Source organism: Ahaetulla prasina, chromosome 10 (assembly GCF_028640845.1).
Source record: "Ahaetulla prasina isolate Xishuangbanna chromosome 10, ASM2864084v1, whole genome shotgun sequence".
Taxonomy (NCBI): domain Eukaryota; kingdom Metazoa; phylum Chordata; class Lepidosauria; order Squamata; family Colubridae; genus Ahaetulla; species Ahaetulla prasina.
The window spans coordinates 13,287,630-13,314,437 of NC_080548.1; the positions used below are offsets into that span (position 1 = coordinate 13,287,630).

At 38.3% G+C, this 26,808-nt stretch overlaps 1 protein-coding gene across 1 annotated transcript in view; it reads left to right on the forward strand.

The window, feature by feature from the left end:
• MACO1 (macoilin 1) overlaps window positions 1–26,808 on the forward strand; it is an 83,563-nt gene that overhangs the window by 17,982 nt on the left and 38,773 nt on the right. Inside the window, exons 2-6 of the mRNA XM_058196474.1 lie at window positions 6,226–6,367; window positions 8,029–8,155; window positions 10,493–10,616; window positions 13,661–13,839; window positions 18,045–18,543. Coding sequence (XP_058052457.1) covers window positions 6,226–6,367; window positions 8,029–8,155; window positions 10,493–10,616; window positions 13,661–13,839; window positions 18,045–18,543 — 1,071 coding nt within the window. The remainder of the gene's footprint in view (window positions 1–6,225; window positions 6,368–8,028; window positions 8,156–10,492; window positions 10,617–13,660; window positions 13,840–18,044; window positions 18,544–26,808) is intronic.

Sequence of the window (26,808 nt, forward strand, 5' to 3'; positions counted from 1 at the left end):
TTTTGCTACCTTTAGAGAAATAGATTTGTCCTAGTTATCTAACAACTGATGCAAGTAAAGTATATTGGCGTGCCCAGGAATTTTAGTTTAAAAGGGGGTAATCAACAGGTGGTGAATGTCCCTCTAGAACTGACAATGCAAAATAACATATGCTGTGGTTTCTATGGCACCTGTGTCACAGGCAGTATCAAGTTTCAGAAGGGGTTTTCTCATATTTCCCTTCCAAAACAACGAGAAAATATACCCCAATCAAGGAAACAAGCTAACAATAAACAACAACCTATTCAAGGAACCACCAACATTCCCACTAGCACTGACAAGGCAAGCCACTAGTATATTAAACAGAGAGTATTCCCTTCTAGTACTGATGATGTTACTTAGGTAATGAAATGTCTGCTAGAAAACAGCAAAGTTCAGAGAACCAAGGACCCCACAGAAAATATTAAATTGGGCTAAAGATAAGGTTCACCTGAATTTCGGGGCTGTGATATGATATAAATATGAAGGTGGCTTAGGTGCTTAGTTTATAGTTATGAAGGTAAAAGGTAAAGGTTCCCCTCGCACATATGTTCTAGTCGTTCCCGACTCTAGGGGGCGGTGCTCATCTCTGTTTGAAAGCCAAAGAGCCAGCGCTGTCCGAAGATGTCTCTGTGGCCATGTGGCTGGCATGACTAAACACCAAAGGCGCACGAAACACTCTTAGCTTCCCACCAAAGGTGGTCCCTATTTTTCTACTTGCATTTTTTACGTGCTTCCAAACTTGTTAGGTTGGCAGAAGCTGGGACAAGTAACGAGAGCTCACCCTGTTACGCCGAAACTTAGCCACTGAGCCACCGCATCCCCTTTTATAATTATTACAAGTATACAATTAAATTACAACCTATATCTTAAGTTCCTTTGCCTTAATATTGATCTAGCTTGACCTAGCTTTAAAGTTAACATGGCATCACTGGAAAAGCCACTTTATAATGCCAAGGCATGGTTTGGCCAGGTTACATGAATGGCCGTGCTCTTGCTCACTTCTCCTCTAGTTTGCATAATTCCTGATTTTCAGCTCTCCTGGTCCTTAGAGATCTCAGACTGCAATCTCATCTACGGTTTGTTAAAGAGAGGAAATTGCATGAGGATAGAGAGCATTAATGCTTGACGTTTGATTGGATCTGCTAATGCTAAGTGCTACATCTGTGATTCGGTATTGCTATTACAGCATGTTTTTTTTGCTGGTTTGTGTCTTGACCTGAGGTCATAAATTGAGTGAGATGATGCCTTTTGAGATATAAATGGATAGGTTAAAAATCTTAACTTCATAATTCCCTTGATAGTGATTTCATAGGAAAAACATTGTGGCATAGAAAAAGAACAGGGTGGGGGAGAGAAATCCCTGATTTCTTTCTGGGTTTATAGATTATATTTCTTTTGTAATATCTTTTTTATATTTCTTGAAAGAGTTAAACTACCACCACTTTTTCCTAAAAAGCAGGAGTTTTTCTTCTGTGTTCTCTTCATTTCTGACATTCTCATATTTCCTTCTCCTTGTTGCCTTTACTCTGTTTTGGTTAAAAGTATGTAGAAGCAAACATACTTTTATCAGGCTCTTGGCTTTTCCTCTTTTTCTCCTGTGCAAATTTCTTCTCACTTTTCAGCTTTGATTTTTATTTTATTTTTTTGCTATAGTGAAATCTGCATTGTGTATAAATGGGTTTTAAAAAATGTTTCTAATAGTAATTTCTCCTCTCTTTTTGGACAAATAGAGTATATGGAACATAAATGTTTATAATTTCATCACTCTCTTTCAAATGTGTTATATAATCATCCTTAAAATAAATTACTTCATTGTATTTATGAAGGTATTTATCTTCATTTTCAGGGTATAATTACTTTGGAAGTGAAGAAAATGCATAGACCCAATATTCTTTCAATTCTTTAATCATTTAAAAGATCCATAATATTAAGTTTGCAGTAACTCTTTCATTTCATTAACATTTAAGTTTGCCTTAATTCATTTAATCAGCTGCTTTATTAGATGGGGGGGGGGCTATCTCTGAAGATTGTAGTTGGGAACAGAAGTCTGAAGCATTTGCTGTTGTAATAAATGTCTAGTGATATATACTATATATACTATATATTATATAGTATACTATATAGTATACTACAGTGTTTATTATATAGTAAATATTTGGACAGTCTTGAGCAATTGTGTCAGTAATTCTAATCGTAGATAAATTATTATTATTCTTAAGAATTCCAGAATGTGCATTAACTTTTATGCTTCAAACAGAAAGTAAAAAATGATGGAAAAGAATATTTTCATCTATTATTCAAGGATAATCAACATTTGAATAGTCAGGGATACTTGTTTTATAACACATAAATACTTTAAAATATTTTATTCAGTTTTTGAAATTGACAACATTGCTTTATGGGGATTGTCTATTGCAATGTCCTTCCTGTTGAAAACTACTTCAGCTTCAATCACAACAATACAAGAGCAAACAATAGATTTAAACTTAATGTTAACCGCTTCAAACTTGATTGCAGAAAATATGATTTCTGTAACAGTCATTAACACTTGGAACACACTACCTGACTGCGGTCTCTTCTCAAAATCCCAAAATCTTTAACCAAAAACTATCTACTATTGACCTTACCCCATTCCTAAGAGGACTATAAGGGGCATGCATAAGAGCACAAAAGTGCCTACCGTTCCTGTCCTATTGTTTTCATTATATCCAATTAATATAGTTATTAATTAATAACTTAATTAATTATCCAATTAATATAGTTACTTAGGCTCATATATATGCTTATATATTATATAGCTATTTCATTTCATGTTAATGCCTATATATACTGATATGACAAAATAAAAAAATAAAAATAAAAATAAATGTTTTTTAGTCATATGAAGTAATCTTCTTAAGATACTCATATGACTTAAACTGAACAATCTGTCTGGTAAGGAAGTCCCATCAGATGGAAGAGGTGTTTTCTGGTTTAGAGGATTTGGAGGGGTGGGGGATTGTGTGTGTGTGTGTGTGTGTGTGTGTGTGTGTGTTTTTGTTTGCTTGTTATCTTTCGGTCAGTGTTGACAAAAACTCAGGCCCCCCAGGTTGTAGCTCATTGCTTTTAATCGTATACCAAACTGGCTGTCCTTTCGTTAATGATGATACTACGGTAACCCTACAAGACTGCTATGTTTCATAAATGACTTTTTTTCATTTGAAGCCTATTTGAATAATCTCATGATCCATTAAAAAAACAACAACAGCCGTCTAGCAATTTCTCAAAGCTGTCACAATCTTGAGGTTTGGACACCAGCAATGTATGCATCACTCCTGTCCTTCAGTGGCAGGAACAGTTCGCCAAACAGTTCTTGTTTCGATTCACAAATTCAATATTTCTGTGTTAACTTTCAACAAATTTCAACAAATAAGGGGCGTGCATAAGAGCACAAATGTGCCTACCGTTCCTGTCCTATTGTTCCCTTTCATTATAACAAATTAACATAGTTGTTGCATACTTTTGCTTATATATATATTTTTCTTTTATAATGTGTTGATTTTCTTATATCGATATTCGTGTATACTATTATGACAAAATGAAATTTAAAAAAATTGCAAATCCATGCAAAACCACCACTTACTTGAGCTAGTATACAAGCAACAGTTTGCTATGAGATGGTTTGCTGTGAGATCCACTTGGTTGTGTTTGGCTGTGTACTCAGATGCTGTCTTTTATAGGGCTGAGTTGCCAGCAATAGCTTGCTTTCTGTTGTATGTAAACTAGATCAGTAAGTACCCCTGAACTGTGAACTGTAGAAGACTGTAGAAGACAAGTGGAGTAGGATGAAGGCTACTGAGCTAAATAAAGATATATCCTGCAATAATGTCTCCATCTTGACTAAATTGAGTCTCCGTTAAATCAATGGTGAAATCCAAATTTTTTTACTAATGATTCCGCTTGGTGGGCATGGTGTTGTTCGGTGGGCGTGGCAGGGGAAGGATACTGCAAAATCTCCATTCCCATCCCACTCCAGGGGAAGGATACTGCAAAATCCCCATTCCCTCCCCACTCCTGGGGGAATGATATTGTAAAATCTCCATTTCCATCCCACCCTGCAACCAGCCAGAGGTGGTATTTGCAGATTCTCCAAACTATTCAAAATTTCCACTACCGGTTCTCCAGAACCTGTCAGAACCTGCTGGATTTCACTCTGCATTAAATGGCTTTTAACCAATGCATTACTGCATCTAACCACTGATCAATAATATGCAGTACAGGACCTCTTTTGAATTTGATGGAAATTAGAAGGAGAAAAAAAATAGTGTCATTTTTATGACAAATGGCACTTTAGCCCAAATGTCCTGGTAACAATGTCAGGTGATTTAATGTATGAGAATTGAAAGGGTACCTGTCAGATTCCAAAATTCCGTTGTCTTAAGAAGTCAAATAGAATTCCTCCATTCAGTTAGAAAATAAACCTATTTCTATAAGACTATTCTTATTCCCAACCTGTGCATCTTATCAGGAAACAGCACTGTCAATGATATCAAAGGTTGCTGTCAGTTCTTGCAAAAATGCAGAACCTGAGGCCAACTCATGTTCAGTGAAAAGCATGGCCTCAAGGCCCTGCCCAAATTTGTCACTAGTTTGTAACTTTTCATTTAACCAAGGGGAAAAATATTAAATTTATCAGGTGTGATATAAAGTAATCACTTTTTAATTATGGTAGATGCCCCATTTGTCATGATCTGATCATTTGTCCCAGCTTAGCCTATTTTTGGAATCCCCAAAATGCTGCTCAAAAATCAAATGTGGCTCTTGCTCTGAAAATGTTCCTTTGCTAGGAAAATTTACAAGACTGCATTCCTACTGTTCAGGTGACAGAAGTCATTCCCCAAGGTGAATGTTACAGCTTCAGTTCCAGAACTCTGCTTGCAACCACCCTGAAGGTGGATCATAAAAATCATACAAATTCTATAAGAATATTCACTGGCTCCCTGGGGTGAACTTGGAAGGTGAGCTTTGAGAAAAATATGTGATACTTAGTAAGTAATTCAGAAATTAGTACAATGTTAGGGGAAATCGATCATTAAGGGAACTGAAGTATTACAAGTAGCTGCCTATCCTTTGAATTATTGATAATACAAAATAATCAATTAACATAATTTTGTAGTAGAAACTGGCAGATTTTGATACAGAAAAAAAAAGTGAATTTAGGCATCTACAAATAAAGATGCACCCAGTTCTGATGAAATCAATACTCTTGGCAAAGATAATGGCTCTCTTCCAACATCAACAGGGCTAACGTCTTCCTGCCAGTGAGAATGAAAAAGCAAATTTTCCCTTTGTAAGTTACTTACTGTCATGTGTAAATCAGAAACTCTGCCTTACATCTTACAAATAAGCCAAATATTGGAAGCCAAGGACATACCACATCTTCTAACTCTGATTTGTTAGAAAAATAAGCCAAGGCTAGCAGGCACATTTTTAAAATTCCTTAATCAGAAAAGCAAGTGGAAACAGCCAAGCAGCAGGCAACACCATGATATAGAAACCTAACCCCCAGATAACAGCTTTTGCTCGAAAAGGAAGTTTGCTTTTAAGAGACTCATCTCAGTATAGTTTTGTTGATTCTTCAATATCAAATAGAGTATTTTTGATGCTTGCTACTGATTATCTGAGCATTTATCGGAACTGGGATATATATTATATGCCACCAAACCATATAATTTCAGTCTGCTTCAGTATAATCTGTGTTTTGCATGGACTGCAAACAGCAGAATTTCAGCGTTTCTGCATCTTTGTGCAGAAGGCAGATAAAATGAGCATTGCAGATTGATACCACAGGACCATAATTCAAACTACAACTATGGCAGATATGCTTCATTTTGAAAGATGAAAGTGCTGAACATTGAAGTTATTCTCCGGAATTAAAAACAGAACACAAGCACTTCTAAAAAAGTGTTTAGAAGTTTTTTTCCACCAGCTCTTTCAATGTCTCTTCTCTACCAACTGTCCATGTACTTTTGTTGGCTTTTGTATAACACAGTGTAGATTATGTTTGCAAATTTCAGTTATGTAACTTTTTTTGTTTTTACTTGACCCTTCCTTCTGTGTTTATTAATACAGACCCATATGTGCTTATTTTGAATAAGAAATGAAATTGCCCTGCTAGTTTGCCTACATGCAAAATTAATGTGTTTTTTTTTTTCCTCCTTTCAGTACTTTCCTGTATCTGAAGTTCCTGGTAGTTTGGGCCCTCGTGTTGGTGGCTGATTTTGTTTTGGAATTCAGATTTGAATATTTGTGGCCATTCTGGCTTTTTATCCGGAGTGTTTATGATTCCTTCAGATACCAGGGATTGGTATGTATAAAAATAGAAAAACTACTTATCTGCTGTTTATTGTTATTACTAGCATTAGCAGCTCTCCAATGTATCTCTCAGTTGGAGTCCTGTTTGATATATATAGCTCTGATAAAGTTATTTGCAAAAAGAGGAGGAGTACTTGTTTCTATTTTCAGCTGCAGAACATCCTCTTCTGCTACACTGGGTGCTGCTTTAATAGGGTCCCTTGATGTTCAGAAGCAACTTTTATCCAAGGGTCGAGGAACTTTAAGGGGGAAAGGACTTCTGGTTTAAGCAGCTCTTTGGATTGTAGGCTTTGGATCTTAGAGATATTTTGAGAACAAGTAACATGAGACAAAAGGACGGGAAGAATACAGACAGACTGTCTCTCAATATCTAATAGTCATTTGTCTCATAGTTACCAAATATGGTTAATACTGGATTATAATGGTCATTATAAGCAGAGAAATAACCTTTTGTATGTTGCAGATACCCTTAAAATTACCCCAGCAAAAACATTTAAAAGCACATCTCTCTTGCCAGATTTCTAATAATAGAATAACAGAATAGTTTTATAGTTTTAACTTTTGGGAATTAAAAAAAAAGTTAGCAGCTGTTAAGATTTTCTTGGGTGGAAAGATATATGCATTCTGATTTAGCAAGAAATTCTATGCCTCTGGATAAAAAAATCCTACTTGCTTATTGTCTTTCCCTTTTCTTTCAGTGAACTTTTACCCAATAGCAATCTTTTTCTTTTTACATATTGTTCTATGAGGGTAAATTGAATAAATGAAAATAAATAGATAATATTTAATCTGCTTTGAAAGGCAGCATAAGATTTTAAAAATAATCAATATGAATTTATCCAACTAGCATACTCTGGTTCAAATTGCTACTTACAATGCAGAGTAAATTTATTTAGCAATTGCCTTTATGTTCTGAAAAATAAAAACAGTGCCTCAGAACTCCCAGAATTCCCCAGCCAGCATGGTTGCCAAGGTTGAGAAACACTGATAAAGACAGTGATAGACAGTGATTAAGATAAAGCAAAGCTGGCTGTGGAATCCTGGGAGTTGAAGTCCACAAGTCTTAAAGTTGCCAAGGTTGGAGACCCCTGTACTAGAGTGAATCCCATTGAATTCATGTATAACTCATGTACATTATTTTCATGCAAGAACCCTGATAGATAAACTTTTGTGGAATTTCTAGTACTGTAGGTTGAAGGGTGCTTATAGTCATATAAGCTGAAACAAATTTGAATTAAAGACAACCATGCTACTCCAGCAAGTCATCTGGTAAATTATATTGAAGGCAAACATTCAGAATTCCATATGAGGGAAAAATCAGGGGCATGACTTTATAAACAGGAAATTCTCTTCTATAAAGTTGCAATAAAATGTTAGCCATGAAATTATTAATAATAATTAGGGGGGAAATGCTGTTATGTGGCTTTCTTGGTAGAATGTTAAATCTTTGTGAGGATGGATGGATGGATGTGGATGGATGGATGGATGGATGGATGGATAGAAGGAAGGAAGGAAGGAAGGAAGGAAGGAAGGAAGGAAGGAAGGAAGGAAGAAGCAATTGCAATGCCTTCAGTGAAATCTGTTCACTATCTTTAAAAAAGCCTAACAGACTTTCTCCTTTTTCTCTTCTCCCCAACCCTTCAATTCCCTTAGGCATTTTCAGTATTTTTCGTTTGTGTAGCATTCACATCAAATATCATATGTCTGCTATTCATACCAATACAGTGGTTGTTTTTTGCTGCCAGTACATATGTTTGGGTACAGTATGTCTGGCATACGGGTAAGTCTTTCTATTTATTTTACTACCTATTGAATCTGAGAACGAGTTGTAAAAGAATCATCATCCTGTTTTTGTCTAAAAAATCACATGTGGTCCCTGTTAAATTGGCCTCCAGTTTGCCAATGATCCCAGGTTTACTCTTGAAATCTCGACTTACAACAGTCCATTTAATGACCATTTAAGATTATAATGGCACTGAGAAAAGTGACTGTTTTTCATGAACATTGCAGCGTCCCCGTAGTCACATGATCAAAATTCAGGCACTTTGGCAACCAGCTCGTATTTATGACGGTCAGTGACCCAGGGTCATGTGATCTTCCTTGGCAACAATCTGACAGGCAAAGTCAATGGGCAAACCAGATTCACTTAACAAAGTGTGACTAATTTAAGAACTACAGTGATTCAGTTAACAAATGAGTTGAGAAAAGTCGTAAAATGGACAACCCCCGCCTCCAGGAAATTTCTCACTCAACAACAGAAATTTGGGCTCAGTTATGGACATAAGTTGAGGACTACTTGTACAAGTATTTCACAGTTTAAAATATAGAAGTTCTCTTTCAAATTATGCACGAGATGGTGAACCACCACGAGGTGGTTCATGTATCTTTATTTCTTCGTAAAATATCTTTTGTGAATGCACATAATGGTGCTTCAGGAGAGGCTATCAAGGAGTCACTATTCATCCATGCTTTGGCAATAATTAACTATGTCATCAAAACGCACCCTACCTCATCATCCACCCTGTAACTTGCAAGAGCAAAAGGAACAGAAGCCTGATGTCCGTATTTACTCTGGTCTTCAAATTTAAAATGTTGATTGAGAATGTCATATTTTGGGATTCAGCCCAATGAATTGGAAACTGTGTGGGAAGCTCCGAAGTGTCTTGATGTTTAGAATTCTTGCAGGATACTGGCTTTGTTCTTCTTCTTATCTTTAGGTAATAAAGTTCATTATTAACCTTACAGTTAAGGTTAATAGACCATCCTTTTGATCTCCAGAAAAGTTGAAATAACCGTCCCTAATTCCTAGCAGGCAAGGCCAAGGCTGGCTGGGTGTTATAGGGGTTATATTGTAGCATATATAATGACAGATCCCAACAATGCAGGATATGAGCTTTGCCATAGAGAGGTTCAAAAGACTTGCTTTGAATTAATAGCAATTAGTTGTTATTAATACTGCTTCTACATAGCTTCAGATTTACTTGTTTTTGCACTGCATTCGCTTAGTTCAAAGTGGGGAACTATGGCCCTTTTGCACTTTTGCACTCCCAGAATTCCTAAGCTTGAGGAATTCTGGGAGTTGAAGGTCACACGTGTTGTGGTCTGCCGGCGGCCTGCAGAGCTGACAGCATAGTTGGACATGGGCCAGTCCTGGAGTCTGGGAAAGGCTCAGATGAGGGCTCTACGTCAGAGGCAGAGAGGGGGTCAGGGCCATCTGGGAGTTATGTGCTGCCTCCAGAACCTCCGGAATCTGACATCAGCGAGGCAGAAGAACAGTGTGAACCTGTTCCCAGTGTGTGCGTGCACAGAGCTGCCAGAAGGCAAGAACAATTAAGGGGAAAAAGGGTGACTCGGGAGTAAGGCTTGGAGTTGATTGGCCCCTTCCATAAGACATAAAAGAGGAGCAAATGGACATGAACCTTTGCAGGAAGCAATTAGTTCATATAGTCAATTCAAGCTCTAAGAAGTCAGTTTGTTATGTTTGGCCTTGCAAAACTAATTGGCAATTAGGTCTCTGGCAGCGTTTCAAGGGAGATAAAGGTGGGTGCTTATCAACATTACCCTGAACGACTGTATCAACTCCAGTAAACATCTGCTTGAATCTTCACAGGCTGTTTGTGAATCATTACGGGCTATGAATGAGCATAATTCACAGCTGGCTCAATAAAAGAGGTTTTTGGGGACTAAAATTGTGGTTTATGTTTTCTCAGGAAGCCTAGGTCAGAACAAGAAGTTATAAAAGGGCCACGGTTCCTCACCCGACTTAGTTTGTTTAGCAATGTTTATCAATTGGATGATGCAATAAGGGGTTTTGCTGTACAGCTGACTTATTGCAGAGCTTGTGCTGAAAAGATGTGATTGCCCAAGATCAGCCCACTGGCTTCTGGGCCCATGGGAGGACTGGAAATCTGGTTTCCTAATCTCAGTCCAACATCTTAACCTCCATGTCATTTTGGGTTCCTGTACAAAGAAGAGTAATGGATGTTAGCTTTGCTCAGTCACAGTATATGGTTTTTCCACTTCATAATTACGCATCCTATTTTAAGAAGTCTTAATTTTATTTTATTTTCTTTTTCTTTTTAATGTTGATGCTTGGCTTGTTTTCTGTTTCCAACAGAGAGAGGCGTGTGTTTACCAACAGTATCACTATGGATACTGTTTGTTTATATTGAAGCAGCAATCAGATTTAAGGATCTCAAAAACTTTCATGTAGACCTTTGTCGACCTTTTGCTGCACACTGGTAAGTGTACATTCCAGGATTTTTCCTCTCTTAAGCAATGCTTTGAAATACAGGTAGTCCTTGACTTACAACAGCTCATTCAGTAACCATTCAGAGTTACAATGGCACGGCAAAGAGTGACTTATGGTCACTTTTCTCAGTATTCATCATGGTCACATGATCAAAATTTGGACGCTTGGCTACTGGCATGTATTTATGACAGCTGCAGTGTCCCGGGGTCACGTGATCTTTACCCAATAGCAAGCTTCTGACAAGCAAAGTTAATAGGAAAGCAGCTTCATTTAACAAATATGTTACTAATTTAACAATTGCCACGATTGACTTAACAACTGTGGCACGAAATATCATAAAATGGGGCAAACAACTGTCACTTAACAATTGTCTTGCTTAGCAACAGAAATGTTGGGCTCAGTTGTGATCGTACTTCAAGGACTATTTCCTTAAAAGACAACTAGATATTAAAATTACTGGAGGTGCCAAAATTTAGAAGAGATTTATCTACTGTAGGAGGAATGTCATGTTACCTATGGTAGTAAAACAAAAAAAAATCAGAAGCTGCATTTTTTTTTTCTTCATCAGGTGCAAAATTGGTGTAGGATTTAAATTGGAACTAGGTGAAAAAAGCGAGAGACCAGGTTTCATTATGCAAATATAAGTTCCATAATAAGTCAGATTACAAGTACCTTATCAAATTATTGTGGTTGGTCACACAGTTAGCCAGTTTAGACTAGATTTGGCATTTTGACCCACCTATTGAGTCCTTCGCATGGGCCTGGGATAGCAGATGTTGTTTGAATCAAATTAATGATTAAACTTTTGATTGAAATGAGCAATTGTGGTGTATTAAAAACCATTGTGTTTGTTGAGTGTGTTTCATTGGGTTAACCATGGCTATATTGAAAGGGAAATTTTAAAAGGTGCCATATACAGATCATGGGAACACAGCCCACCGTTTTTTATATCTAAGCAACTTTTATAATTCCCCTTTTAATCAAGTTCTCAGACCACATTAGTTGTATTTTATCATTACTATTTATAATCTGACTAGAAGGACATAATTTCCTTAAATGTTGCTTTAGTTTGCCTATAGAACTGGACAATTGTTGATTTCTTTGTCTTATTTTTATTGTTTTATGGTTTGTCTGCATTATTCTTTATTGCCTTCTAGCTTTTGCTTTTATACTTTTACTGTTTTGCATTTTTGCATTTTTTAACTGAGATTTTTCTGGTCATTGATCATGATTTTTTAAAAAATCATTTTATTTCACTGCCTGCTAAAACCTCCTGAATTCTTTCTTCAGATTGTTGTCAGCATTTGTTACTTAACTGATTCTGCACCTTTTATACTATTGGAATATAATACAAAAATACATTTTCAGTTAAAATAGCTTATATTATTACAGGTTGAAATGTCACAAAGCCTGTGACATTTTTGTAATCAAATTATTTTACCCCTTGTTAGTTAACTAAATGTTAGCTCTGAGCAGTTGAATCCATTTTCCTTTCAACTTTCATATTTATGTTTTGTAGATGAAAATAAGTGTTGGGTGATTCACAAAAGGGAGTGTTCTCAAATCAAATCTTTATTACAGTCATAAACCAGCATAAAAAATGGAGTTAAGCCATGGTAATAGTGACTTCTAAAAGTTGTATTTAATTCTGGAAATGATTACAGGTAGTTCTTGACTTACAACCATTCATTTAGGGACTGCTTGAAGTTACAACGGCACTGAAAAAAGTGACTTATGATAAATTTTCACAAGACTACTGCAATATCACATACCATGGTCACGTGGTCAAAATTCAGACGCTTGGCAACTAGCATGCATTGGTGGTTGCAGTGTCCCAGAAGTCATGTGATCACCTTTTCCAACCTTCTGACAAGCAAAATCAATGGGGAAGCCAGATTCACTTAATAACCATGTCACTTATTTAACAAAAGTGGCAAGAAAGGTCATAAAATGGGGCTAAATTTCATAGAGATTTATTTATTTATTAGGTGTCTCTTCTACCCCTACCCCATTATTATCTTATAGGTAATACACAATATTCCTTCCGCCTCCTATTTTCTCTACAACAGCCACCCTGTGAGAGACAGAGACTGGCCCAAAATCACCTAGCCAATTTTTCATGCTTAAGATGAGAATAGAACTCAGATTCCTGGTTTCTACACCAGCACCTTAACCACTGTACAAAGTCAGCACTCTGGGTTATGCTTAGATTGTATAAGTCTCAAAAAAGTTCAGTTTCCAAACATGAGCAAAATGTATAGCTGCAGGACTTTATTTTTTTACTCTGAAATGTATTATTTTAATTCATAAATAATAAATATAGAAAACTAATGTATTACTCTCTGTGTTTTGAAACACCCAGTGGGGGAAATTATAAAATCTTTCAATAATTTCAACTGCACCTTCCCAATATTTAAAAATGGATTCTGTTTCTCACAACAGTAGAGACTTGGCAGCTAAGTTAAACTGCAGCCATGCCAAGCTCTTAGGGAAGATTCACTTGAACCGGATGACTGAAAAGTGACTGAATGTCTGTGTCTTTCTTCCTCTGTAGACAAATGTGCTTCTAAGGATAATTCTTTGATCTCTCCATTGTGATTTCCCTTTGCCATATTCTAGAGCAGTGATGGCTAACCTTTTCTGGACCAAGTGCCCAAAGCGCATGTGTGCACACGCACCTGAATACATACATACATACGCCCAAACTCCCCAAATGCAATGCGCATGCAGCCCCCCCCCGCATGCGCCCATGCATGCATGCACAGCCCCTGCACTCGTTCGTGTGGACCTCACATGCACCCTGCGCATGCACACACCCCACCCCCATGCATGCGTGGCAGAGACCCAAAGACCAGCTGGCCGGCAGGAGGCACGTGCTCATACGATGGCTCACGTGCCATCAAAGTGGGCACTGTGTGCCACCTCTGGCACCCATGTCATAGGTTCACCATCACAGTTCTAGAGCATTATATTAATTTGCTTAAATAGTTCTGTCTTAATTAGTAAAGTCTGTCTTGTTTTTCTCCCCTCAAGTATTGGATACCCTGTTGTGACTTTGGGCTTTGGCTTCAAAAGTTATGTCAGCTATAAAATGCGATTGCGAAAACAAAAGGAAGTGCAGAAAGAAAATGAATTTTACATGCAACTCCTTCAGCAAGCATTACCCCCTGAACAACAGATGCTACAAAGGCAAGAAAGAGAAGCAGAAGAAGGTAGGTTCTTAACACAGGCCTTGGGTAGAAGTAACGGTTTGCACCAAAGGTGCTTTTTTCAAGAGGCAACTGGACTTTCTGTTTTTTCTTTGAAGACATTTTGCTTCTCATCCAAGAAAAAGCTGAAGAAGCTTCTTGGATGAGAAGCGAAACGTCTTCTAAGAAAAAACAGAAAGTCCAGTTGCCTCTTGAAAAAAGCATCTTTGGGACAACTATGACTTGGATGACTAAGAATTTCCATAGACATAATGGTTTGCAGATTTGGAACCCATCTTATGAATCAATGATTCCCCTCTTCTCTTTAAATCCAGACCATGGCTTCTTCAATCAGGGCATCACAGCACAGTTTATACAGTTTAAGGCTTTTTTCCCCTGTGTAAGTATATGTGCAGAATTTTTTTGGAGACATTCCATTTGCCCTTCTCTATAAGAAGCACACATTGAACCTTTGGTCATGCTCCAGGATAAGTAAAGGTACATGAACCATTTTTCCTAGGAGAGAAGACTGCCTTCTCTCTCTCCATCTGTCTCTCTGTCTCCCCTTTTTTTCCTTGCAGCTGATGGGCTTTTAAAGGGATGGAATTACCTATAACTTCCTATTTCTGGAATACTCCATGTAGTGATCAATATTCCAATATTGTGTGCGTGCTCCTTTGCTTAGAACTTGGCGCAATTGTCTAAATAATTTAGGTCACAACATTATTTACTATGATAATGTTACTATTGATCTCCAAAATCTTGCATTCTGCTACTCTAGTAACTTATCTGTTAATTATTTACTTATTAAACAAATTTATACTGTTTCCCAACTCATATATGGTGACTCCGATTGGAATACAACAATAAAAAGCCACAATTTAAATCTACCAAGTTCCTTTTTCACACACACACACACACACAGCCCACAACTTAGCTGTAGTTAGCACCAACCAAACACATGTTTACAGCATGTTCTTCAGTGGTTTCTAATCCAAACATCCTTGGAAGATGAATGGAACAGACCGGACTTGCCCAGGTTTAGTATGTGTCATACGATGCGATGGCACAGTGGTTAGAATGCAGTATCGCAGGCTACTCTTGCTGACTGCTGGCTGCCAGCATTTTGGCAGTTCAGGTCTCACTGGCTCCAGGTTGACTCGGCCTTCCATCCTTCTGAGGTCGGTAAAATGAGGACCCAGATTGTTGGGGGCAATATGCTTTCTCGTAAACAGTTTAGTGAGGGTTGTATAGTACTGTGAAGCAGTATATATAAGTGTAAGTGCTATTGTTACTGCTATTGTTGCTAGTGGTTAGGCCTTCCAAATTGTCTTCTCAAATTTAAGACTCTTCCCTTCCCCTTCCTTTCTGTTCACTAGGAGATTTTATACTGCTTAGATGGTCTTAATTCTGAATTTCCTCTTTTTGACTTGTTTGAACTCCATGTCTTTTCTTGAATATCACCATTCTGTACCATTTTTGCAAATGTGATTTCATCTGCTGCTCTTTTCTAGATTCTTAAGGATAAAAGATAGAGTTTCATACAGTGGTTAAAGACCAGGCTAGAAAGTGAGAGAGAGTGAATTCTAGCCCCACCGATAGGCACAGAGCTAGTTGGGTAATGTTGGGCCAGCCATTCTCTCTCAGCCTAGGAAGAAGGCAATGACAAACCACTTCAGAAAATGCTGCCAAAAATGTCCAGGGCCCAAGAGTCAAGACTAACTTGAAGATACTAAAAAAAGAGAGAGGGAAAAGAGAGGGAATTTTTACTTATATATTTGCAGAATATTTTACCAGTGTTCAAGAATAATCAATAATGTTGCTAATGTTAATATGGACTGATGTACACATATAGATTTGTGAGCATTTTCTTTGAAATATACTGTTTATTGGCCAAATTGTTTTTTGTGTGATTTTTTTTAAAAACATCAGCAGAATATGTCTTTCTGAATGCCATAGATCTGCACACAGGCCACATTGTGTAAATTCTAGCTTTCTTGTCCAGGTTTCAGTCAGAAGATTCTCAGACTTGTGTGCAAAGATGGGAACACTGTTACAAGGATAAAAAACACTTTTTTGAATATCAATTCAAAAAAGAAAGGGAGGTGATCATTCTGAGGATGTGGGGGACAGGAAAGGAATAGGTTCCTGATTCCTAGAATTTGGAATGAGAGCTATGAGAGCCCCAGACAGTTCACATTCTGTGTGTCACCAGTGAATTAGGGAAAAAAATTAATGACATTTAGAGTTCTCAATTTCTCAGGAGGAATACTAGGAAATCAACTCCTTTGTTACACACATGGAGAGCATGTACATTTTATGACTTAATAACCTTTCACAGTAAATTCTTTGATATTTATACATTAATCATATTCAGTGTACTAATTGAATGATGGTTGTGTATGCTCTTTGATAGTACAGAATGAAAAGAAATTTGGAAATAAATATCTGAACATAAATTAATGACCTGATCCTGTGTGGGGTATGTGGAGAGATTTCATCTATTACTTTCACTGGACTTTGCAGTAATTAATAATTCTTAACTTGAGACTATTGACAGATAAAAGTTATGTTCCATATTATGAAACGTGAAGGTAGAAGAAAAATTGAAATAATTTTTTAATATTCAAAACAAGCAACTTTGTAGTGGATTTTAAACAATAAACTTGTCATCTAGGTCATATTTAGTATTATCGTACTGTGAAGAATAAAGGCTGAAATGTCTGTGAATATACCCATAGTGAATCTTTTGCTACTAGAGTATAGTTCTTTGTAGGATGCTGTGTAGCCTCTTTGTAAATTGATTGTCCTATGTTTGTGCACATAATATTCTAATAAAGTAAAATTAGCCTTATTGGAGGCAGTTTGAAAAGTATTTCTTAATCGTACGGGATCTGGGTTAAGAAATATATTCAGTTGAAATGATAACCTTAGGTAACTGTGCTTGGTATTAATAAGACTCCTATAGCCTTTTATGCCTTTGATTTAAATCAGATTTAAATTACGTTGTAGCAGGGGCAAATACTTATTTTCTTTAAAAAGTCTTATTTTCTAAAAAAAGTCGTTTGCAAGTTACTTGTTTATTTCTGTTAGTGATTTAAACATGGTGGTTCATTAAAATAATATCCTAAAACTTCAATATTTGAAAAACACGTTCAGAAATGTTTCTTGCTATTAGACAGAGAAACTAAAGGAAATTTGGCTGAGAACAGGATCTGGCCTTAGAGCTGTAATTTGCTTGCCCAAATTCTAGGATTATATCTATTTGGACATAAAATCTTGACAAAAATAGATGAAGATGTATTTTTGTTTCAACATTATTATTTTTATTATTGTTATTTAATATTCATTTATCATACAAAGTAGCAGCTGGACATTTCTTAAATTGGTATATATTTTCTTTGTATTTAGAAAGAGGGTTAGATGAATTTTTAGAATAGAATTTTTTATTGGCCAAGTGTGATTGGACATACAAGGAATTTATCTTGGTGCATATGCTGTCAGTGTACATAAAAGAAGTTACCTTCATCAAGGTACAACACTTACAACACTTAATGATAGTCATAGGCTACAATTAAGCAATCAGGAAACAATCAATATCAGTATAAATCGTAAGGATACAAGCAACAAAGTTACAGTCATAAGTAGAAGGAGGTGGGTGATGGGAACGATGAGAAGATTAATAGTAGTGCAGAATTGGTAACTAGTTTGACAGTGTTGAGGGAATGATTTGTTTAGCAGAGTGATGGCGTTCGGGGAAAAATTGTGCTTGTGTCTAGTTGTTCTGGTGTGCAATACTCTATAGAGTGGTTTTGAGGGTAGGAGTTGAAACAATTTATGTCCAGGATGCAAGGGATCTGTAAATATTTTCACAGCCCTCTTTTTGATTCGTGCAGTATACAGGTCCTCAATGGAAGGCAGGTTGGTAGCCATTGTTTTTTCTGCAGTTTTAAAAATTATTTTGAAGTTTACTGAAATGCCCTGCTTGATACAACACAGGAATCAGTCTCAGGGAACCATTAATTTGGAAACTATTAGGATTTTTATTTTTATTTTTTGCAATATAACTAAAGGAAAAAGATTGTATTGGGTGTGGGGGAAACAATTGAAGTAATGTAATTTGCTTGTAAAAGGAATATGAGAATAAGTGTTACTTCTGGCTTAAGTTTTAAATGTTGTCTTTTCCTACCTTCCTTCCTTCCTTCCTTTCTTCCTTCTGGATGTTTCAGCGGCCAAAGGATTGTCTGAGATGGATTCCTCAATACTTTTGCAACACAATGGTGGCATTCCAGCTAATAAAAAATTATCTACAACATTACCTGAACTAGAATACAGAGAAAAGGGGAAAGAAAAAGACAAGGATGCCAAAAAACATAACCTTGGAATAAATAACAATATTTTGCAACCTGTAGACTCTAAAATACAGGAAATTGAATATATGGAGAACCATATCAACAGTAAAAGATTAAATAACGATCTTGTGGGAAGTACAGAAAACCTCTTAAAAGAGGACTCATGCACTGCCTCATCCAAAAATTACAAAAATGCTAGTGGAGTTGTGAACTCCTCACCTCACAACCACAGTGCAACTAATGGAAGCATCCCTTCCTCATCAGCTAAGAATGAGAAAAAACAGAAGTGCACTAGCAAGAGCCCAAGCACACATAAAGACTTAATGGAAAATTGTATTCCCAATAACCAGCTAAGCAAACCAGATGCACTGGTAAGGTAAGTTTGATATGTTACTGATCTGTCTTCACCACAACACCCTTACCTATTTACTGTTTGTTTCCCAGTAAGTGAAAGTGCTTTGTTTTGAGGGGGGAAACCTGTTATGTTAGGAGAGGCGCATGCTATGTATTGAGACATGTCCATAGTCAAGATTTGGTTCTGTTAGCTTTGATGGGCTATACAGGTAGTCCTTGATTTACAACAGTTTCCTTAGTGACCCTTTGAAATTACAACGGCACTGAAAAAAGTGACTTACAACCATTTTTCATGCAGAAAAATCATGCTGATTTTTGCAGCATCCCCATGGTCACGTGATCAAAATTCAGCTGCTTGGCTACTGGCTCATATTTATGACCGTTGAACTGTCCCAGGATAATGTGATCACCTTTTGTGACCTGCCAACAAGCAACGTCAATGGGGAAGCCAGATTCACTTAACTATGTTAAAGACTTAACAACTGCAGTGATTCACTTAATAACTGTGGCAAGAAAGTTCATAAAATGGGACAAAATTCATTTAACTGTCTCACTTAGCAACAAAAATTTTGGGCTCAATTTTGGTTGTAAGTCGAGGAGTACTTGTATTCATGTAGTCCAGTAGTCAGATCGGCATCACAGGATACGATACACAGGCTTTAGTTTGACACATGATTGATTGTAGTTTACTTAGTGCAGAGTTTTTTGAGTTGGTGTTTTATTACTAAGAATAAATAAGCAGTTGATTACAGTTGTCAGTCATAGTGGCCTTGATGTTCAGCTCATGTAGGAGAGGTTTTTGAGAGCCTCTACAAATTAATTGGCCTCTACTAAATAAGATGATATTTTGAAGTCTGGGTAAACCATAAAAAAGAGAGGTAAAGAAAAAAATGTATGTTTACTATTTGGTATGAATAAAAATGATGAAAAGGTTCGCCACAAGATTTTGGAACTGATCTGTTTATGCACATTCCATAAAATTTCACAAATTTAGTTCTTCTTCTTCCCTTCACTGATGGAGGTGAATATACTATCATATACCACTGATTACAGGCAGTGTCTCTTCTGAGTACTTCAAGCCCCGTAGATTTCATAGATGTAATTTGTTTTCGAATCTTCGTAGAAATTGTCATTGCTTTCTTCCAGCATAGTTTTTGGTACTTCTAGTATAGCCTACAGCTCTGGTGTCCACCAAGAAGATCAAAGTTTCTTCTCATTTCTCTGCAAAATATCTAAGTGCGCTTAATTTGAATCCGCTCCGACTACCCCTGTATGTTTAATTTGCTGCTATTGTGTGCTGCATATGAAAAAGCTGTTCCTCAACTTGATATCTTCCAGATGTGTTGAGAGTATTTATCCCAAAATTCTTGCCCCACATGGGAAATCTGAAGATTGTAGTCTTGGCTTTGGAAAGCTTTGGCCTGAGATACAAACAACAATTTTATTATTTTGATGTTATCAGTTAAAATGTAAATACGTTGCTTTAAAGCCATTATCAAAGATGTTGCAGAATTATTTGGCTACACTCGGTATTTCTTTGATGGGGAGGATAGAGTGTGGAGCCAGGGATTTTGATGTTCCTAGATTAAATTAATATTCTTGGCTTATTTTCACCTGATAACCATTCTGGACATGAGACTAAAAGGGTAGACCTTAGTAAAATATCCTTAGAAGAGGATTCTGTTGATTATAATTTAAATGGTATTTAGTGCCATTTATTATGGTGTCCTTCTTCATTATTTATCCGAGTCCAACATCAAAGTAATGGCAATGGTAATGGTAGTATTTCCAGAAGGAAATACGCTAATTTATGTAGCTTCTTTGGAATTTGTTCTGCCCCTGCTGTGTTTTTCAATCTACTGTATGTGCTGATCACACTTATATTGATACTTGATGTTAGATGAGAGCTAGCAAATTAAGTCTGGACAAGACGAAAGTCCATCCATGCAACAGGAATAGTTTTAGATTGCAAGTTCAAGTGGTATTTCTGTTCTTTTCCACTGTTAATATTTTTGTATAGCAGTGTCTTTTCCTTAAAATGTTCCAATAATTATACTGTTCCTAAAATGGGGTTGTATTGGAAGACAAGTTTCTTCAAGAGAAAAGTTTTATATTTGTTTTTCTGTATAACTCAGTTAAATACAGAGGTCATGTTTTTTGGCCCTTCATGTAATCCTAACCAGAAACTGGAACTTAGTTTATTAAGAACCTTATCCAGACACAGTTTTCAGTGGTAGCTCCACAAAGATGAAATTCCCTTCTCAGGGAGCTCTTTCTGACTCCCATGCTTTTGATAAGGACGATAGTTAAGCCTTTTCCTTTTAAATCAGACTTTGTGGTTTCTGAAATATCTTAACTATGATGAGTTTTATTATTATCATTTTAAAATCATAGTAGTATATACCAGTCTCATTTTATCATGGAAGAAGAAAAGAATATAAATGATTTTAAATAAATATTTCCCTTTTCAGTAGCAAATGAGATCTGAGAAAATGATGGGGGGGGGGGGAGAAAGCACTCTAATGTAGATTGTTCTTAGTCAGTGTTCTGTTTAAACAGTCTTGTTTCCTCTTGGATAATTTTTCTCTTCCCCATTTTATATCTTCCCTGCCCAGTTTTTAGTCGCCATTCTGTGGTCATTCTTGGTTGTTATTGTAATTAGAGGGGATTATTCGTGGTTTGTTTGTTTTTAAACCAACTGGGATTCCCGAAATCTGCTCATGTCTTGCATATGATGGTGCTGATTTCTGTTTATCTTTTCTGGTTTCTCAAAAGCTCCCTGGGGAATTCTAGGAATCGAAGTTTAACTCTAATCAGAGATGGAAAAAAAGATTATAGTTAAAAATCTGGGCAATAACCTTTCAGAGTGACTGTTTGGGTATGCGCATGTCAGATGGATGGGACTTGAGGTCAACATCAAAGTGGAGGCAGCCATGTTGTAGATGTTATGTGAAATCTGAATAATGAACTACAGAGAGTCTTCAAATTACAATTACATTTAGTGACCATTTGAAGTTACAACGGCACTGAAAAAAGTGATTATTGACCATTTTTTCACACTTACGACCATTGCAGCATCCTCACGGTCATGTGATTTACATTTCAATATTTGATCACTGACTCACATTTATGATAGTTGCAGCGTCCAATCCCCTTTTGTGACCTTCTGAGAAGCAAAATCAGTGGGGAAATCAGACTTAACAACCGTGTCAATAATTTAAGAACTGCAGTGATTCACCTAACAAACGTGGCGAGAAAAGTCGTAAAATGGGGCAAAACTTAATTAGCAACAGAAATTTGGGGCTCAATTGTGGTTATAAGTTGAGGACCAGTGGTGAAATACTCCCGATTCAGACCAAATCGTCTGATCCGGTAGTGATGGCGGGTATTTTGGAGAGCCGGTAGCAAAAATTCCTGCCCCACCCATGCCCAGCTGAGCCGTGCGATCATCAGAGTTGTTGTTGTTGTTTTTTACTTTTAAAAGCATTTTTTCTTTGGCCAAAAAAATACTTTCAAAAGTAAAAAAAAAAAAAAGCCTCTGATGATCATGCGACTCAGCTGGGATTGTCAGAGGAGCCTTTTAAAAACATTTTTTCTACAACCTCTTTGGCCGAAGAGGTTGTAAAAAAATACTTTTAAAAGGCTCTGACAATCCCAGCTGAGTTGCCTGATCGTCAGAGTCTTTTAAAAGCATTTTTTCTACAACCTCTTCGGCCGAAGAAGTTGTAGAAAAAATGCTTTTAAAAGTAAAAAAAAAAAGTTGCCCATGTCCACCCAGTCACATTACCCCCCCAAGCCACGCCCACAAAACAATAACTAATTTTACATTACACCACTGTTGAAGTCTACCTGTAGTTGCTGTTATGAATAGAATAGAATTTTTATTGGCCAAGTGTGATTGGACACACAAGGAATTTGTCTTGGTGCATATGCTCTCAGTGTACATAAAAGAAAAGATACGTTCATCAAGGTACAACATTTACAACACAATTGATGATCAATATATCAATATTTATTTATTTATTTATTTATTTGATCATATTTATATACCGCCCTATCTCCCGAAGGACTCAGGGCGGTTTACAGGCACTTAAAAAACACATAAATACAATATAAAAACAATTAAAAAACTTATTCTAAAAGCCCAATAATTAAAAATATAGGAATAAAACCCAATTTAAAACCCATAAATTTAAAATCTAACTCAGTCCTGCGCAATTAAATAAGTATGTTTTAAGCTCATGCGGAAGGTCCGAAGGTCCGGAAGTTGACGAAGTCCTGGGGGGATTTCGTTCCAGAGGGTGGGAGCCCCCACAGAGAAGGCCCTTCCCCTGGGCGTCGCCAGAGACATTGCCTCGCTGACGGCACCCTGAGGAGTCCCTCTCTGTGAGAGCGCACGGGTCGGTGAGAGGTATTCAGCAGTAGGCGGTCCCGTAAATAACCCGGCCTTATGCCATGGAGCGCTTTAAAGGTGGTCACCAAAACCTTGAAGCGCACCCGGAAGGCCACAGGTAGCCAGTGCAGTCTGCGCAGGATGGGTGTTATCACGGGAGCCACGAGGCTCCATCTATCACCAGCGCAGCCGCATTCTGGACTAACTGCAGCCTCCGGATGCCCTTCAAGGGAGCCCCATGTAGAGAGCATTGCAGTAATCCAGGCGAGGCGTCACGAGTGCGTGAGTGACCGTGCATAGGCATCCCGGTCCAGAAAGGCGCAACTGGCGCACCAGGCGAACCTGGTAGAACGCTCTCCTGGAGACGGCCGTCAAATGATCTTCTAGAGACAGCCGCTCATCCAGGAGGCGCCTAAGTTGCGCACCCTCTCCATCGGGGCCAATGACTCGCCACCGATGGTCAGCCGTGGATTTAGCTGACTGTACCGGGATGCCGGCATCCACAGCCACTCTGTCTTGGTGGGGTTGAGCTTGAGCCTGTTTCTCCCCATCCCGACCCGTCGGCCTCCAGACACCGGGACAGCACTTGATAACCGTTGGGGTGGTCCGTGTGAAAAGTACAGCTGGGTGTCATCCGCATACAGCTGGTACCTCACGCCAAAACCACTGATGATCTCACCCAGCGGCTTCATGTAGATGTTAAACAGAAGGGGCGAGAGGATCGACCCCTGCGGCACCCCACAAGTGAGGGGCCTCCGGGGCGCCCTCTGCCCCCCTGTCAACACCGACTGCGACCGGTCGGAGAGATAGAAGGAGAACCACCGATAAACGGTGCCTCCCACTCCCAATCCCTCCAACCGGCGCAGCAGGATACCATGGTCGATGGTATCGAAAGCCGCTGAGAGGTCTAATAGGACCAGGGCAGAGGAACAACCCCTATCCCTGGCCCTCCAGAGATCATCCACCAACGCGACCAAAGCCGTCTCCGTGCTGTAACCGGGCCGGAAACCGGACTGGAACGGGTCTAGATAGACAGTTTCATCCAGGTGTAAGGGAAACTGATATGCCACCATATTCTCTACAACCTTCTCCGCGGCGGGTTGGAGACCGACGATAATTACCTAAAACAGCCGGGTCCAGGAAGGCTTCTTGAGGAGGGGCCTCACCACCGCCTCTTTCAAGGCGGCCGGAAAGACACCTCCACCAAAGAAGCGGTCGAATCGCCTGAGCCAGCCTCGTGTCACCTCCTGAGTGGCCAGCACCAGCCAGGAGGGCACGGGTCCAGTAAACACGTGGTGGCATTCAACCTACCCAACAACCTGTCCATGTCCTCGGAGCCACAGGGTCAAACTCATCCCAAACAATGTCACCAAGACCACCTCGGGCGTCTCACCTGAGTCACCGCAATTTTGGTCCAACCCGTCCCGCTGAACGATTTTATCGTATAGATAACCGTTAAACTCCTCAGCACGTCCCTGCAGCGGGTCATCCCGCCCCCTGGTGAAGGAGGGAACGAGTCACCCAAACAGGGTGGCTGGGCGGTTATCTGCCGGCAATGAGGGAGGAGGCGAGCAACGCCTCGCTTCCCTCAATGCCACTAGGTAAGTCCTAGTATAGGACTTCACTAGTGTCGATCAGCCTCTGAACGGCTAGACCTCCAGGAGCTCTCTAGGCGTCTTCTCCGCGCTTCATCCCCTCAGCTCCTCGGAGAACCAAGGAGCCGGTTGGGACCTGCGCGGGTCAGAGGCCGCAGAGGCACGACACGATCTAAGGCCCCGCGGCCCGTTCCCAGGCCGCAACAAGTTCCTCAGGCGTGCTACACTCGGTATTTCTTTGATGGGGAGGATAGAGTGTGGAGCCAGGGATTTTGATGTTCCTAGATTAAATTAATATTCTTGGCTTATTTTCACCTGATAACCATTCTGGACATGAGACTAAAAGGGTAGACCTTAGTAAAATATCCTTAGAAGAGGATTCTGTTGATTATAATTTAAATGGTATTTAGTGCCATTTATTATGGTGTCCTTCTTCATTATTTATCCGAGTCCAACATCAAAGTAATGGCAATGGTAATGGTAGTATTTCCAGAAGGAAATACGCTAATTTATGTAGCTTCTTTGGAATTTGTTCTGCCCCTGCTGTGTTTTTCAATCTACTGTATGTGCTGATCACACTTATATTGATACTTGATGTTAGATGAGAGCTAGCAAATTAAGTCTGGACAAGACGAAAGTCCATCCATGCAACAAGAATAGTTTTAGATTGCAAGTTCAAGTGGTATTTCTGTTCTTTTCCACTGTTAATATTTTTGTATAGCAGTGTCTTTTCCTAAAATGTTCCAATAATTATACTGTTCCTAAAATGGGGTTGTATTGGAAGACAAGTTTCTTCAAGAGAAAAGTTTTATATTTGTTTTTCTGTATAACTCAGTTAAATACAGAGGTCATGTTTTTCGGCCCTTCATGTAATCCTAACCAGAAACTGGAACTTAGTTTATTAAGAACCTTATCCAGACACAGTTTTCAGTGGTAGCTCCACAAAGATGAAATTCCCTTCTCAGGGAGCTCTTTCTGACTCCCATGCTTTTGATAAGGATGATAGTTAAGCCTTTTCCTTTTAAATCAGACTTTGTGGTTTCTGAAATATCTTAACTATGATTTTTATTATTATCATTTTAAAATCATAGTAGTATATACCAGTCTCATTTTATCATGGAAGAAGAAAAGAATATAAATGATTTTAAATAAATATTTCCCTTTTCAGTAGCAAATGAGATCTGAAAAAATGATTGGGGGGTGGGGGAGAAAGCACTCTAATGTGGATTGTTCTTAGTCAGTGTTCTGTTTAAACAGCCTTGTTTCCTCTTGGATAATTTTTCTCTTCCCCATTTTATATCTTCCCTGCCCAGTTTTTAGTCACCATTCTGTGGCCATTCTGTGGTCATTCTTGGTTGTTATTGTAATTAGAGGGGATTATTCGTGGTTTGTTTGTTTTTAAACCAACTGGGATTCCCGAAATCTGCTCATGTCTTGCATATGATGGTGCTGATTTCTGTTTATCTTTTCTGGTTTCTCAAAAGCTCCCTGGGGAATTCTAGGAATCAAAGTTTAACTCTAATCAGAGATGGAAAAAAAGATTATAGTTAAAAATCTGGGCAATAACCTTTCAGAGTGACTGTGTGGGTATGCGCATGTCAGATGGATGGGACTTGAGGTCAACATCAAAGTGGAGGCAGCCATGTTGTAGATGTTATGTGAAATCAGGATAATGAACTACAGAGAGTCTTCAAATTACAATTACATTTAGTGACCATTTGAAGTTACAACGGCACTGAAAAAAGTGATTATTGACCATTTTTTCACACTTACGACCATTGCAGCATCCTCATGGTCATATGATTTACATTTCAATATTTGATCACTGACTCACATTTATGATAGTTGCAGTGTCCAATCCCCTTTTGTGACCTTCTGAGAAGCAAAATCAGTGGGGAAATCAGACTTAACAACCGTGTCAATAATTTAAGAACTGCAGTGATTCACCTAACAAACGTGGCGAGAAAAGTCGTAGAATGGGGCAAAACTTAATTAGCAACAGAAATTTGGGGCTCAATTGTGGTTATAAGTTGAGGACCAGTGGTGAAATACTCCCGGTTCAGACCAAATCGTCTGATCCGGTAGTGATGGCGGGTATTTTGGAGAACCGGTAGCAAAAATTCCTGCCCCACCCATGCCCAGCTGAGCCGCGCGATCATCAGAGTTGTTGTTGTTGTTGTTTTTTACTTTTAAAAGCATTTTTTCTTTGGCCAAAAAAATACTTTCAAAAGTAAAAAAAAAAAAAAGCCTCTGATGACCATGCGACTCAGCTGGGATCGTCAGAGGAGCCTTTTAAAAA